This window comes from Ovis aries, chromosome 13 (assembly GCF_016772045.2).
Source record: "Ovis aries strain OAR_USU_Benz2616 breed Rambouillet chromosome 13, ARS-UI_Ramb_v3.0, whole genome shotgun sequence".
Classification (NCBI taxonomy): Eukaryota; Metazoa; Chordata; class Mammalia; order Artiodactyla; family Bovidae; genus Ovis; species Ovis aries.
The window spans coordinates 74,525,494-74,539,340 of record NC_056066.1 but is presented as its reverse complement, the minus strand read 5'-3'; the positions used below and the strand labels follow the sequence as shown (position 1 = coordinate 74,539,340).

General features: G+C 50.5%; 1 protein-coding gene across 3 annotated transcripts; it reads left to right on the top strand.

Annotated features, from left to right (window-relative positions):
- The first annotated feature begins 29 nt into the window (after window positions 1-29).
- Window positions 30-12,041, top strand: WFDC3 (WAP four-disulfide core domain 3). 3 transcript variants are annotated; one of them, XM_012189280.3, is made up of 6 exons: window positions 30-128; window positions 473-555; window positions 1,996-2,230; window positions 10,146-10,277; window positions 11,043-11,229; window positions 11,823-12,041. In XM_012189280.3, the coding sequence occupies exons 2-5, from the start codon at window positions 499-501 to the stop codon at window positions 11,210-11,212; spliced, it is 594 nt and encodes a 197-aa protein (XP_012044670.2). In that variant the 5' UTR covers window positions 30-128; window positions 473-498; the 3' UTR covers window positions 11,213-11,229; window positions 11,823-12,041. The 3 variants fall into 3 exon arrangements, with proteins under 3 accessions (XP_012044670.2, XP_060253051.1, XP_060253052.1); XM_060397068.1 differs by having other exon boundaries at window positions 10,968-11,229; XM_060397069.1 differs by having other exon boundaries at window positions 30-555; window positions 10,968-11,229.
- Window positions 12,042-13,847: the final 1,806 nt, after the last annotated feature.

Sequence of the window (13,847 nt, the reverse complement as noted above, 5' to 3'; positions counted from 1 at the left end):
AGCGCGACGCGGCGAGCGGTGGGGTTGCCAGGGAAACCGCGCCGCTGGTTCTCGTCCGGTTGCAGCTGCTTAGAGGCGTTGCGTGTCGGGTGGCCTTTCTGCCTCTCGGGGGCGGCCTCGCTTCGGGTGTGACTGGGGGTGTTCAGTCAAGGGTCGTTCTCTGGCCGGGCCAAGGCCCGTGGAGAAGTGCGGGGCGGGAGGAAGGGAGCAGGTTTCCATGGGCTGGAGCTGGGGAGAGGAGGGGGGCGTTTGGTACGGGGGCGTCTGCGGTTGTCTTTGGAAAACTAGATTTTAATATGCTCCCAGAATTGGATGGGCCTCATGCGAGGACCCCCAAACCCAACAAGAGGTGGGGGCGTCTGGCCCATGGCATCCTAAACACTCACTCAGGGGTCCCTCCAGGCCTTTACCCCAGGGGTTGCCTCTTGGCGTCGGAAGGCATCTAATGAAGATCCTGGGCTTCTCTCCCCAGATGGTTGATTCTGGGATAGGTTGAGGATGCAGGGGTTTCACAGCTGTGGAGTTCCCCAGATCCCCTTTTGCTCTGCATTAGAGGTAAGACATCCATGAATAGAATTGGACCTACTTTTACCAGGTCATAATATGGGGTAGTAGAAGGTGCATGAGTTTTGCAGTTAGAAAGATCTGAGTTCAAATTCATTATGATAAGATGATAAAGAACACTGGCTATGGAATTGGACTGCTTACCTTTGTTCTGGGCTTCCCAAGTGGCTCAGTGGTCAAAGAATCCTCCTGGAACACAGGAGATGCAGGAGACGTCTGTTCCATCCCTGGGTCAGAAGATTCCCTGGAATGGCAACCCACTCCTGGTATTCTTGCCCGGGGAATCCCATGGACAGAGGAGCCTGGTGGGCTACAGTCCATAGAGTTACAAAGACTCAGACGCTGCAAAAAGTCAGACATGACCGAAGAAACTGAGCATGCACACACGCACCTTTGTTCTACCACTTATTAGCTGCGGCCTACATTTCTTTCTGCGATGCAGTTTCCCCATCTGTAGAATGGGGATAATAGTATTTAACTCATAGGGTTGTAGTGAGAATTAAGTGAGCTAACTTATGTAAAGTACTTAGACCCTTGGCAGTAATAAACCTTCAAACAATGCTATCTGACATTCCTGTTATTAAATTCCAAAAGCCACCACTTACTAGCTTAATGACCTTGGGCAGTTTTCCCTCTAAAAAAAGAATAAGTTTTCTTACTTTTGCAAGTTAGTTGTGAGAAATAAAATATGTCAAGCACATATTAGATCAACAAATGTTCATTTATCAGCCTTAAAATAATAAGGTGACTTTCTGGCAACAAACTCCTAGACCCTATTTAGGTTTTTTATCTTGTGCCTTGAATGTCCCCTGCCCTTTAACCTTGTTAGACTAAGCAGAGCCAGTGGACACTATTAAGTATCATGGTTAATCAAAGGGACAGATAAAGAAAAATAAAAAGAAATATAGGAAGAAGAGATAAAGAAAGGGAGTCTATATGACCTAGGTTATTCCTTGAGTCAGCAACTGTTCTTTTGAGTTTTGTCAACTAGCCTTCCTATAGTCCAAAAATGTCCTATATGGGCCAGAGTGACCAAGATGTAGGTTTTTGGTGCATTTATGTTAGTTCTGAAGAAATTCAAACACTACTTTTCTATAGTTTTTGAATAGTTTGTACGCAGTTGGTTCTAGTCTCTGTTTTCTAGGTTGCGATGATGGACAGGAGCCACAGTGCATTTTATTAGCGTTGGTTCTTTTCTTTAGTGGTGTCTTTAGTCCTTTCCTCTCTCATTTCAGCTGTAGCCATGTCCCTGAAAAACCCTCTAGGGCTCTCTTTGATCCAGTGTCTATCCCTCTGTTTTCCCAGCTCCCCCTAGATTCTTCATCATTGTCCCTTGTACAGAGTTTGATCATTCTGATCACATGTGTCTTTTGGTAGCACCAGGAATGTTCCCACACACCAGCAACCAATCACTTTTCTTCTTCTTGTCAGGAGAAGACATCCTTGGGAATTATTGCGAAAGGGAAGGATCTGGGGCTGGGCTTAGGCCAGTCCCCTTGCCTTGCCCTTCCCTCGGTTGATGTTCTGGGCAAGATGTACATGTCTGGCCGGATTGGAGTTTTCGTCTCAGCTCTCAGCATCATCGTCATGTTGAGCTGCCTCTTCCTCCTGAAGACAATAGTGGCTCTTGGGTCCACGGCATCCAGGGTGACTGTAGGAGAGCGCGGTGAGTTACCCTTTGGGACCCCTGACTAAGAGTAACTGAAAATGACTAGAGAAGAAATCACCCCTTGCCTCCCCCCAGAGTGAGCATCCTCATTTGGGGAGATGGTGGTCTCCTCTGTAGGACAGACCTGGATGGATCAATTCTGGGAGCAGCCAGGATAGGTCTTCCTGGCTTTCTCTGTCCTCTCTGGACAAGGAGATAGCATTTCCAGTCTGGCTTACTAGAGGTTCTGGCTTTGCCCATCCTTTCTCTCTCTCTGCAGAATGGCTGGTCCTTGAGTGGTGCTGGGTGTGTATTGGTGGATGGTGGGGGTGTGGGAGGAGGGGAAGGTGGTTGCAGAAATATTTTAGATAAGAATTTGGGAGAGGCTAAAGGTCCCCGAAGTGCATTTGGCTTCCGTTCCCCATTTCTTGAGGCCTTATCAGGTACGCCCAATCTCAGGTGATCTCTTTTGCAGTGAAAGGAGGAAAATACCCTCCCGATAAGAACCTATGCCAAGAGCCAGGCCAGGGGGATGAATCCTGTCTGGCTGGGCAGATGCACTGCAGTGCATGCTGTGGTTGGCTCTGCTGAGGAGTCGTCCCTAAGGATGTCTCGAGAGGCAAAATCCATGTCTCCTTTCCGATCTTGCCCCTGGGCTACGTAGACCCAGCCAGCTTCCTGTCTTCAAGGTTGGCTCTTGGACTCTAGCTCACCTAGAGCACCTCTTCCCCACCCCACCTTTTTTTTTTTTGGTGGGGGAGCTGTCTCTTCTCCTTTAATCACTAGAGTCCCCAGTTCTTTGCTTTCTGTCAGGAAAGAATAGACCATTGATTATCTGTGCTTCTTTTACTTGGAACTCAGGGTTCTTGTGAAGGCTGACCTGCCAGCCAAATCTCCCCATGTAGCAGGCCCCTTCCCTCTACCCAGTAGGATTGTCTGCACCTGACTTTGGCAGCTCCCTTGGGCAGCGTGCCCATAAAAGAGAATAGAGGGTTGTACTCCTTGCCAGGACTCTTGAGGCCCCATCTGGAACTAGGGCTGTGCGTCTGTCTCCCACAGGTCACTCCCTGGCGGCTTGTTGGGCCTGGTGCAGTCTTCCCCATGTTTGAAGGTGATGACTGAATTGTAGGGGCTGAGGGTGAGGCTGGCAGCCCAGCTGGGCACCTCAGTGAGCTGCTCTGGGCCCTGGCCAGCCCAGTTGGGGCTGCTTCTTTCCTGGGAGCTCAGCAGGTTAGAACAGTGATTTCTCTGCAGATTTCCCAGAGCCCACTGGCTGCGTGGGGTTCCTCGTCCGGTGGGAAGTGATATTGGCCATGGGGTTATGAGTTAAGTGCTTTTCTGCAGTTCCAGTCCTGGAGCGGGGCTGGCCCACTCACCCAATGGGACTCATTGCTACACCCAGTGACCGGCACTAGGAGCTCTTCTTTCTGGGCTGTGAACAACGTCTGCTTTCATTAAGCCCTGATTCACCAGAGGCTTCCTGTGCTGTCTGTTTGGTAAGGTAGAGGCTCATCAGAGTGCCTGAGGGCCCGGGCTGGACCCTGGACCTGCTCTCCTGAGGCAGTTAGGGTTTGAATATGGGTAAGAAGCCTGGCTCCTCTGTGGCCTCTTTTTATCATCCTTAAAATGGAGGTAAGCATATTTATCTCTTATCAGGGCTTCCCTGATGGCTTAGCAGGTAAGAATCTGCCTGCAATGCAGGAGACACAGGAGATCCCTGGGTCAGGAAGATCCCGTGGAGGAGGAAATGGCAACTTGCTGCAGTATTCTTGCCTGGAGAATCCCATGGACAGAGGAGCCTGGTGGACTCCAAAGAGTTGCAAAGACTCGGAAATGACTGATTGACTAAACACATGCATGCTGCTGCTGCTGCTAAGTTGCGTCAGTCGTGTCCAACTCTGTGCTACCCCAGAGACGGCAGCCCACCAGGCTCCCCCGTCCCTGGGATTTTCCAGGCAAGAACACTGAAGTGGGTTGCCATTTCCTTCTCCAATGCATGAAAGTGAAAAGTAAAAGTGAAGTCGCTCAGTCATGTCCGACTCTTCACGACCGCATGGACTGCAGCCTACCAGGCTCCTCCGTCCATGAGATATTCCAGGCAAGAGTACTGGAGTGGGGTGCCATCGCCTTCTCCAAACACATGCCTGCAAGGACATTTCTCTCATAGAGTGATAAGGCAGTGTCCATTCTCACTGCTGTAACAGAATAGTACAGACTGGGTGGCTTATAAACTACAGACATTTATTTCTCACAGTTCTGGAAATGGGGACATCCGAAATCAAGGTGCCAGATTAAGTGTCTGGTGAGGGCCTGCTTCCTGGTTTGTAGACTGCTCTCTTTTTGCTGTGACCTTATGTGACAAAAGGCCAGTAAGGGCCACTAGCCCTTATGAGGGCTCCAGTCTGTTGACCTAATCACTTCCCAAAGACCCCACTTCCAAATACCCTCACTTTGGGTATTTAGTTTCAACATAAGAATTTTCGGAGAGTACAAGTATTCAGTCTATCCCATGTAGTTGATGCTGATGCTAAGTCGCTTCAGTCGTGTCTGACTCTGTGCAACCCCATAGACGGCAGCCCACCAGGCTCCCCCATCCCTGGGATTCTCCAGGCAAGAACACTGAAGTGGGTTGCCATTTCCTTCTCCAGTGCATGGAAGTGAAAAGTGAAAGTGAAGTTGCTCAGTGGTGTCCGATTCTTTGCAACCCCATGGACTGCAGCCTACCAAGCTCCTCTGTTCATGGGATTTTCCAGGCAAGAGTACTGGAGTGGGTTGCCATTGCCTTCTCCAATCATGTAGTTGAGAAGAAATGTATATAAGAAGCTTGTACAAAACCTGCCAAATAATGCCCAACAGCTTATAGAGTTATGCCCAGCACCTTGCCGATCAGATTTCCTCCCAGCTCTCTGACGTCCGGCCTGTCTATTTCACTTGCTTGCTTATAAATGGATTCAGTACACATTGAGTCGGTCTTTACTACCTGGCATTTGGGCATCCAGGGGTGAGCAGGGCAGTCACGGTCCTTGGTCTCATGGAGCTCAGGCCCTGATGTGAGACAGAGGAAATAATCATAAGTGGACAATAATAAGCACCAGTCATGCTATTGCTATGAAAGGAAAGAAAAGTGTGGGAAAGAGGAGGTATCGTTTTAAGCTGGAGAATGAGAAGAAGCAGCTGGCTGTTGGGTGTAATGCTAGGAAGAGGGAACTGCCGGGGCAAAGCCTGCAGGGTGGGGCTGGGCTTGCTCTTTTCAGGAGGTGAAAGGTCAGTGTGGTTGGAGATGAGAGATGGAGAAGGAGGGTGTTTCCAGTTCAGGTCTAGGCTTTCAGGGAACCTCCAGGGCCTCTGTCTGAGGCTTTATTGTAAGTGCAACGGGAGGCCTTTAAAGCAGGAGAGACCTGGTTGGGTTTTCATTTTAAAAAGACCTCTCTGCTGGAGTGTGATGAATGGATGAGGGGAATGTGGAAGGTGGTAGGCCAGTTGAGAGGCCACTGTGGCAGGCTGGGCAAGGGGGTGACATGGCTCAGACCAGGCTGGTGACAGTGCAGACCCGGAGAAGCGGCAGACTTGAAGTACTTTTCTGGGGGGAAAATTTTATTTACTATTTTTGGCTGTGTGTGGTCTTTGTTGCTGCTTTTGGGCTTTCTCTAAGTTGTGGCAAGGGGGAGCCACACTTAGTTGTGTGGCTCGGGCTTCTCTTGTTGCGGAGCACCGGCTCATGGCAAGCAAGCTTCAGTAGTTGCAGCAGAGGGGCTCAGCAGTTGCGGTTCACCGGCTTAGTTGCCCCAGGGCATGTGAGATCTTCCCCGACCAGGGATTGAACCCGTGTCCACTATTGGCAGGCAGATTCTTAACCAGTGGACCACCAGGGAAGTCCCTGAAATACTTCTGAAGATGGAGCTGACAGGCCTGGTTAGCAGATGTGGGTGATGAGGAAGAGGAAGTGTCAAGAAGGATGCTGAGTGGCTGGCTGGAGCCTTTGGGTGATGGTCGTATTCTTTGCTGAGAAGGGGACAAGTTTGGGAGGAGAAGGGTTTGGAGTGAAGATTCAGATAGTGGCCTTAATGTTGTCCCAGAGGCTTCCCTGGTAGCTCAGATGGTAAAGAATCTGCCTGCAATGTGCGAGACCCAGGTTCAATGCCTGGGTTTGGAAGATCCCCTGAAAAAGAGGATGGCAACCCATTCCAGTATTCTTACCTGGAGAATTCCATGGACAGAGGAGCCTGGTGCATTGCAGCATGTGGGGTTGCCAAGAGTTGGACACGACTGAGCCAATCTCTGTCTGTCTGTCTTGGGTCCCTTATGGCCTACCTCCCACTGCATGAAGGTTGGCCCCTCCTGAGCCCCTGTGAGCCTCAGTTTTCTTATTAGGAAATATGCATTACGTCCTTTTGTATGGATCGAGGGTGTGGGCTCCATGTGTGTTTGGGCCCCCCTTTCCTGAAACCTCCACGCTGTTTGTACAGCTGAGAGAATTAACACAGCAGGTCCAAGGTTAACATTCCCAGAAAGGCCTGCTCACAAGATTGGCCTTGGCTGGCTTCTGGGAATTTGGATTTTTGAGTGAGTTCCTGCCACCCTAACTATTAAGAGTGGTATGGGCTAGGCAGAGAGTGCCGTGTGCCCAGCCCCAAGGAAGAATCTTGAGTCTCCAGTGGGTTCCCTGGTAGAATACCACTTCATACGTGTTGTCACAGTTTCATGCCAGAAGAATAAAGCTCATCCTGTGCAACTCCCCTGGAGCGGGCTCCTGGAAGCTTGTGCCTGGTTTCCCCTGGACTTCGCGTCACGTGCCTCTTCCCCTTGATGGGTTTTGCTTTGTATTTTTGTGCTGTTGTGAATCATGGCCATGTGTATACCTGTATGCTGAGTCCCAGTGAATCACCAAAACTAGGAGTGGTCCTGGGGGCTCCAGACACACACTAGTTTATTTGTAAGTTTTCCTAACCCCTAAAGCTGTCTACTGCTGGGTCTTTTGGCAGAACTGAGCTGAGTCCCAGTGCTTGTTGATTGGCTTTTAGGTGATCCTTGCAGAGTGTACGGGATTGTAATCATGTGGGTTAAAGGGCACTGGACCTAGTGTCAAAGCTGGGGGTTTGGGGCTCAGTTCTGGGACCATTGACTTCAGGCCAATTTCTCCCCCTTCTGGATGGATGTCTGTCTATTTACATGAGAAGAAACGAATAGGTTTGAGGACTCAGGGCCCTTCTTGGCTTAAGAAGTTTTAACATGTCACTTTCCGGCCAGCAGCTGGCATCTTTCCCTAGTGGAGGGTTGGAGCTGAGGCAGCAGTGGAGACTCAGTGAGTGTTTCTGGGCTTCAGCTTTCTATTCTGCCTTTCTGATGGTAGCTTGGGAGCTTGGGATCGGGCTTATCCAGAGGCCAGATTGACCATCCCTATTCTGGCTGTCATTCGTATTTCTCACCCTGGTTCCTGCTGAGGTGACTGAGGTGGCTAGAAACCGTGTGATAGGAGGGACTGAGCTCACCTAGCCTGGTGGAGCTGAGACAGTGAAAGGCAGAGGATGTCTACAAAGGTGGCACAAGCTGTGATCTTACCAGGTGTCTGGGGATAGGTAAAGGACCAATGGAGAAAACCAGATGGCAGTTGAGTATAAAGAAAGACTTTCTTATCCTTAAGGCTGTCTAGCTTAAATATAAGGATGGCTGGCTGTAGTCGGGCTTGAAGGTAGTAAAGTGAAAGGGAAGTCGCTCAGTCGTGTCCGACTCTTCGCGACCCCATGGACTGCAGCCTAGCAGGCTACTCCGTCCATGGGATTTTCCAGGCAAGAGTACTGGAGTGGGGTGCCATTGCCTTCTCCCTTAATTCCAGCTTTCCAAACTGAGGATGGGGGGTCGTTTGGCAGGGATTCAGGCATCAGATAGAGTGTTGGACTGGGTGGCCCTGCTGGGCACTGGTCTGAAGGGATATATTCTGAGCCTCAGGGCTTCAGCCTATCCTCCAAGGGTCCCTTTTTTGCTTCTGATAGTTGATAAATCCCCAGGGAACTCAAGGAAGTCTGGCCTGGGAGACAGTACAGCTTTGGTGTCTGTTCCTTGTCCTGGGGACGAAAGCAGTGGTAGCTGGGTGCTCCTGGCATTGGTTACTTCAGAGTTGTGAGTGTGCGCTCAGTTGCTAAGTCGTGTCCAACTCTTTGCGACCCTATGGACTGTAGCCTCCCAGGTTCCTCTCTCCGTGGGATTCTCCAGGCAAGAATACTGGAGTGGGTTGCCACTTCCTCCTCCAGGGATCTTCCTGGCCCAGGGATTGAACCCGCGTCTCCTCTGTCTCCTGCATTGGCAGGCAGGTTCTTTACCCTGAGACACCTGGGAAGCTACTTCAGAGTCAGGCCCAGCAAAATGGTTAAATCTGGGAAGTTTGAGATTCTAGGCTTCCACTTTCTAGGGTACAAGGTATAATTTGGTGAGACGTGTTTGCTGCTGGGTTTTTTCTCTATCGGGGAAATTGTTTTTATGCTCAGTCTTCTCAACCTTGGGGATAAAAGGCTTTGTTCCTTGTTAGAGGGATTTTAGTGTTTGTCAAACAAGTGGGGAGGTGTGGGGAGAGACATGTATGTGGTGATGAACAATGATCATATTTTATGAATAAAAAAATCAAGACATATAGTTGTAATACAGACTGACAATGGCATGAAATAGGGGCTGTTTAGAAAATCTAAGGATGCTAGGTTATTATACCTTGGATTGTTCAGCTGTACGAGGTTTTCCAGGTGGCTCAGTAGCAAAGAATCTGCCTGCCAGTGCAGGAGATGCGGGAGACTGGAGTGTGATCTCTGGGTGGGGAAGATCCCCTGGAGGAGGAAATGGCAACCTGCTCCAGTAGTCTTGCCTAGAAAATATCACGGACAGAGAAGCCTGGAGGACTGCAGTCCATAGGGTTGCAAAGAGTCAGACACAACTGTGCGACTGGACACATGTTTAGCTGCGCGCATTGCCTTGGAGTCTAGCATGTGCTTTTTCCATCATGTCAGGCTTCCTGGAACCAGCTGTGTCCAATCATATGTATATATTCTTTCTCAGAGGCACTGGGCCAGTCCTGTCTTGGTTTTCTGCAAAGCCTTGAATGGCCTGTATTTCCCCTCCATTTAAAAAACTTGAACACCGAGAGGAGTGAGTCACGGTGAGTGGGTGTGGTTTGGATGTGACTTCTTGGGTGTGCCTGCCCTGTGGAGCTGGCCCGTTGCCCACCTGTCTTAGGGATGGTGTAGTAGAAAGAGTGCTTCACTACAGACCGAGAGGCTGGGTTTCGTCCTGTTTTGGCGCTGACTCACTCTGCGTTCTGGGCCAACAGCTTCTCTTCTCTGAGTTTCATTGTCTGTCTAGGGGCCGTGAACGTGTCCCCTGGAGAAGGGCATGGCAACCACTCCAGTAGTCTTGCCTAGAGAATCCCATGGACAGAGAGCCTGGTGGGCTACAGTCCACAGGGTCCCAAAGAGTCAGACATGACTGAGCAACTGAGCAGGCACACATGCACACACGCTGCTTACATCATACTTGCTGGGGTCTGTTGGTCAAAGCAAATCACCCAGTCCAGCCCAGAGACGATAGGAAGGGGGCTACCAATGGGCATGAGTTCAGCAGCCAGCAGTGCTGATGTCAACCACAGGAAGCAAGGAGGGAGGACGAATATTGGGGCGGCAACTAGTGAGTTTGTCACAACTTGTTGGACCTCAACCGCGCTTTTCAAGCTGCATCTGGATATCAACTTCGTATTTTGTGGCCAGCATTAAAAAAAAGAAGAAATAGAATAAGAAGTATCAGCACTGAATATACATGAATGCACATAAATATACACCCTTTAAGCATTCCATTACATTTTTGTTTGTACATTTTGTACTGGAGTCCCAGTAAAAATAACTGGCAACACTCGGCTGGGGTACCTCTGAGCCCCAGTGTTCTGATTCCGTGGCAGATCTTGGCGGTGAATGTCCGGCTGACCCCCTTCCGTGTGAAGAGCTGTGTGATGGGGACATGTCCTGTCCCCAGGGACAGAAGTGCTGCAGCACCGGCTGTGGCCATGCCTGCTTCGGAGACATTAAGGGAGGTACGTCAGCTCTTTGGGGAAGAGATCCTTGGGTGCTCCTGGGCTCCCAGAGCTGGTTAGGGAGGGAGCCATCTGTGGTCTTCTCTTTCTGTCTGTGGGAGGAAGTCAGAATCCTTATCCTTCCAGTCCTCATACCCTGGCCCCCTCCAAGCCAAGGCAGTCCTCCTCCTGATCAAGGGGCCCATGTATGGAAGGGGGTGGGGAGTAGGAAGCCCAAGCACCAGGGGTGAGGGTGGTGGTGTGGGAGCCTTGCTTCTGCACCCCACTCAGGCCCACCCCAAACCCACAGTGATATCAAGTCCCGAAGTTAAAAAAGAAAAAAGTTTGTTGCTCAGTCATATTTGACTGTGTGACCCCATGGACTGTAGCCCGCCAGACTCCTCCATCCATGAAATTCCCCAGGCAAGAGTACTGGAGTGGGTAGCCTTTCCCTTCTCCAGGGGAGCTTTCCCAACCCAGGGATCAAACCCAGATCCCCTGCGTTGCAGGCAGATTCTTTACCATCTGAGCCACCAGCGAGGTACCTCTAGGGAACTCCTTGTGAGACACCATTTGGAAATCATTAATCCAGATGCTCTCTTGGGGCCCTGCGGGGCTCAGATCCTCTAGCTTCAAGGTGTCCCAGCCAGATGTTTGATTAAGATCTAGTCAGAATCAGGGATGGATTCATCTGAGCCTCTGTGTCTTAAGTCCCAGATGGGATCCCACCTGGAGTCACTGGAACCAACCGTCCTGTCTCTACACCTTTGCCTGTCTATCCCCCAGGGTGGGCCGGCGACTGTCCAAAAGTCTTAGTGGGCCTGTGCATTGTCAACTGCATGGTCGATGCGAACTGCCAAGCTGGGGAAAAGTGCTGCAAGTCAGGCTGTGGCCGCTTCTGTGTCCCACCCAGTCCCATCCCCCCAGCGGGCCCTGAACCCCACCCGGACCATTAGGTCTGACTCTGAGTTAGGTGAGTACAGTCCCTCGTTAACAGTAACAACGGTATTCACTGCTATGTCCAAAACACCGACTTAGGTGCTGGGTGGGAACTCCAGAAGGGCAAGACACTATTTGCCCTGGAGAGTCTAGTTCGATTCTATTTCACAGGTCAGGACCCTCGTATAGGCCGAATGGGCATACAGGTGATCAGAGTGAGTGTGCTTCCTTGGGAAGGTCCTTCTCCTAGAAGTATCATTTGATCTGGGCCCAGAAGGCTCGGCTAGATGTGACCCAGCTAGGAGAACACAGAGAACAAGCTGGATGGGTGGCCTGGTGCCCAAAGACACAGAGGGTGGACTGTGTGTGATGCGCTTGGGGGACGGGTGGGGTGATATGAGAGAGGGGGTGAGGGGCCAGACAGGCTGCTCTCACAGCAGGAAATACAAGGTTGGTCACTGCATAACACGTAGTCGTCAATGCCAGTTTAGCCTGGATTGTCTGAAAAGCAGGCAGCCGTTTAAGGTCCGTGAGCGCAATCTTTGCTACAGTGTAGAAGGGGAGACAGACATGCTGGGGAGCTGGAGCCAGGAGGGCGCAATTATGACCTGATGTTTCTTCTTGCAGGGCCCCGGTGCTCTCTCAATCTGATGTGTCCTGAGCGTCTAGGGGGCTTGTCCTGCAGCCAGGAGAGGCTGTCGTCCTGGGGCTGGTGGCACCCCCGGGCACTGTCACTGCCCTCGCCGTGTTGCTGTTCCTACTGCTGCTTTGACTGTGGGAAACCCGGCCCTGGGTCTGGGCAGTGGCTGTGTCGTGCTTCTTCTCCCCAATAAAGGCTGGTGCTGACCCTCTTGTCTGTGCTGTTTGAGGGCTAAGATGAGGAAAGAGAGCAAAGGGGTCTGAGCATGCTTGTGGGATTCTGGGATTGACTTCTTTAGGAGGGGTAAGCGATCTATTCTGAGAACACCAAAATGGATGCTGGTTAGGTACAGCCAAGGGGGAGATGGGTGGATGCCAAACCCAGGGTGACTTGCCATCGACATGTGTCTCAGCTCCAGGAGGGGGAGAGTCAGGCCTCTTTCTGGACTTGCTGACTTTTCTTTGGTTGGAGAATGAGGGTTGGGGTGGAGCTGGGGTGATGGCTAGTTTTTTGAGTCACTTGGATGATCCCACCATGGTCCGCCTTCCTTGGGGGCCAGCCCTTGGCTTCAAGATAGGCGTTTTGTCCCCTCCAGGAAGCTTTGCTATAGGGTGGGATGTCCTTAGCCTCTTTGGACCAAGATAATAAAATATATATATACATATATATATGTACTTTTTATGGATCAGATTCTATATCTTAGAGATCTTTTATGCCATCACATGTATTCTTCTAATAGAGCTCCATAAAGATAACTGGGGTTCCCTGGTGGCTCAGACAGTAAAGAATCTGCCCACAGTGCATGGAGACCCAGGTTCAATCCCTGGATCAGGAAGATCCTCAGGAGAAAGGAATGGCCACCCAGTCTAGTATTCTTGCTTGGAGAATTCCATGGGCAGAGGAGCCTGGCTAGCTACAGTCCATGGGGTCACAAAGAGTTGGACGCAACTGAGTGACTCACACACACACACCAAGATAACTAACCAGTTATCTCTTTTTGGACATTCTTTAGGTTCTTCGGACCAAGATAATTTTTTAAAAATTCTATTTTTTATGGATCAGATTCTATATCTGGGAGATCTTTTATGCCATCACATACATTCTTTTAATAGAGCTCCATAAAAGTAACTAAGCAGTTATCCCTTGTTGGACGTTAATATCTTTACACAGAGAATTCCCTGGTAGTTCAGTGGTTAGAGCTCCATGCTTCCACTTAACAGGGCATGGGTTAGATCCCTGGTTGGGAAGCAAAGATCCTGCATGCTTCTCAGTGCGGTCAAAAAAAAAAAAAAAAAAAAAAAAAAAAAGAGGATCTTAAAATACTGTAGGATGGTTTTCTGCCAGGTGGGGAGCAGGACTGAAGAGGGAGGTGTGAGCTCCAGGTGCAGCTCAGGCTGAGCACTGGGAGAGGAGTCCTTCCAGACCTCCTGTCCTCTTCATCTGGGCCAGCCTATCCTGTCTGCCTGGAATAGCGGGGAGGGGGAGAGGGGGTGGGGAAAGCAGAGGCCGACAGGATGGGGAGAGAGGAGGGGGAAAGGGGTGAAGGGCTGAATTTGAACTAGGATTGTGTTGCTGCTGCTGCTGCTAAGTCGCGTCAGTCATGTCCAACTCTGCTACCCCAGAGACGGCAGCCCACCAGGCTCCCCTGTCCCTGGGATTCTCCAGGCAAGAACACTGGAGTGGGTTGCCATTTCCTTTCCCAATGCATGAAAGTGAAAAGTGAAAGTGAAGTCACTCAGTCATGTCCGACTCTTGGCGATCCCATGGACTGCAGCTTACCAGGCTCCTCTGTCCATGGGATTTTCCAGGCAAGAGTACTGGAATGGGTTGCCATTGCCTTCTCCAAGGATTGTGTTAGGGCTCAACCATTGGTGGTCAACAGCTGAGACCAAATTTCAGTTTTGAAATTGAGGCCAAATTTCACATCTTGCACCCTACCTGCCTGCCCCCGCCCCCAAGACCTTTCTAGGCAGCTTTTCCTATTGTTGGAAGAAATAAAACCTAACATTGAT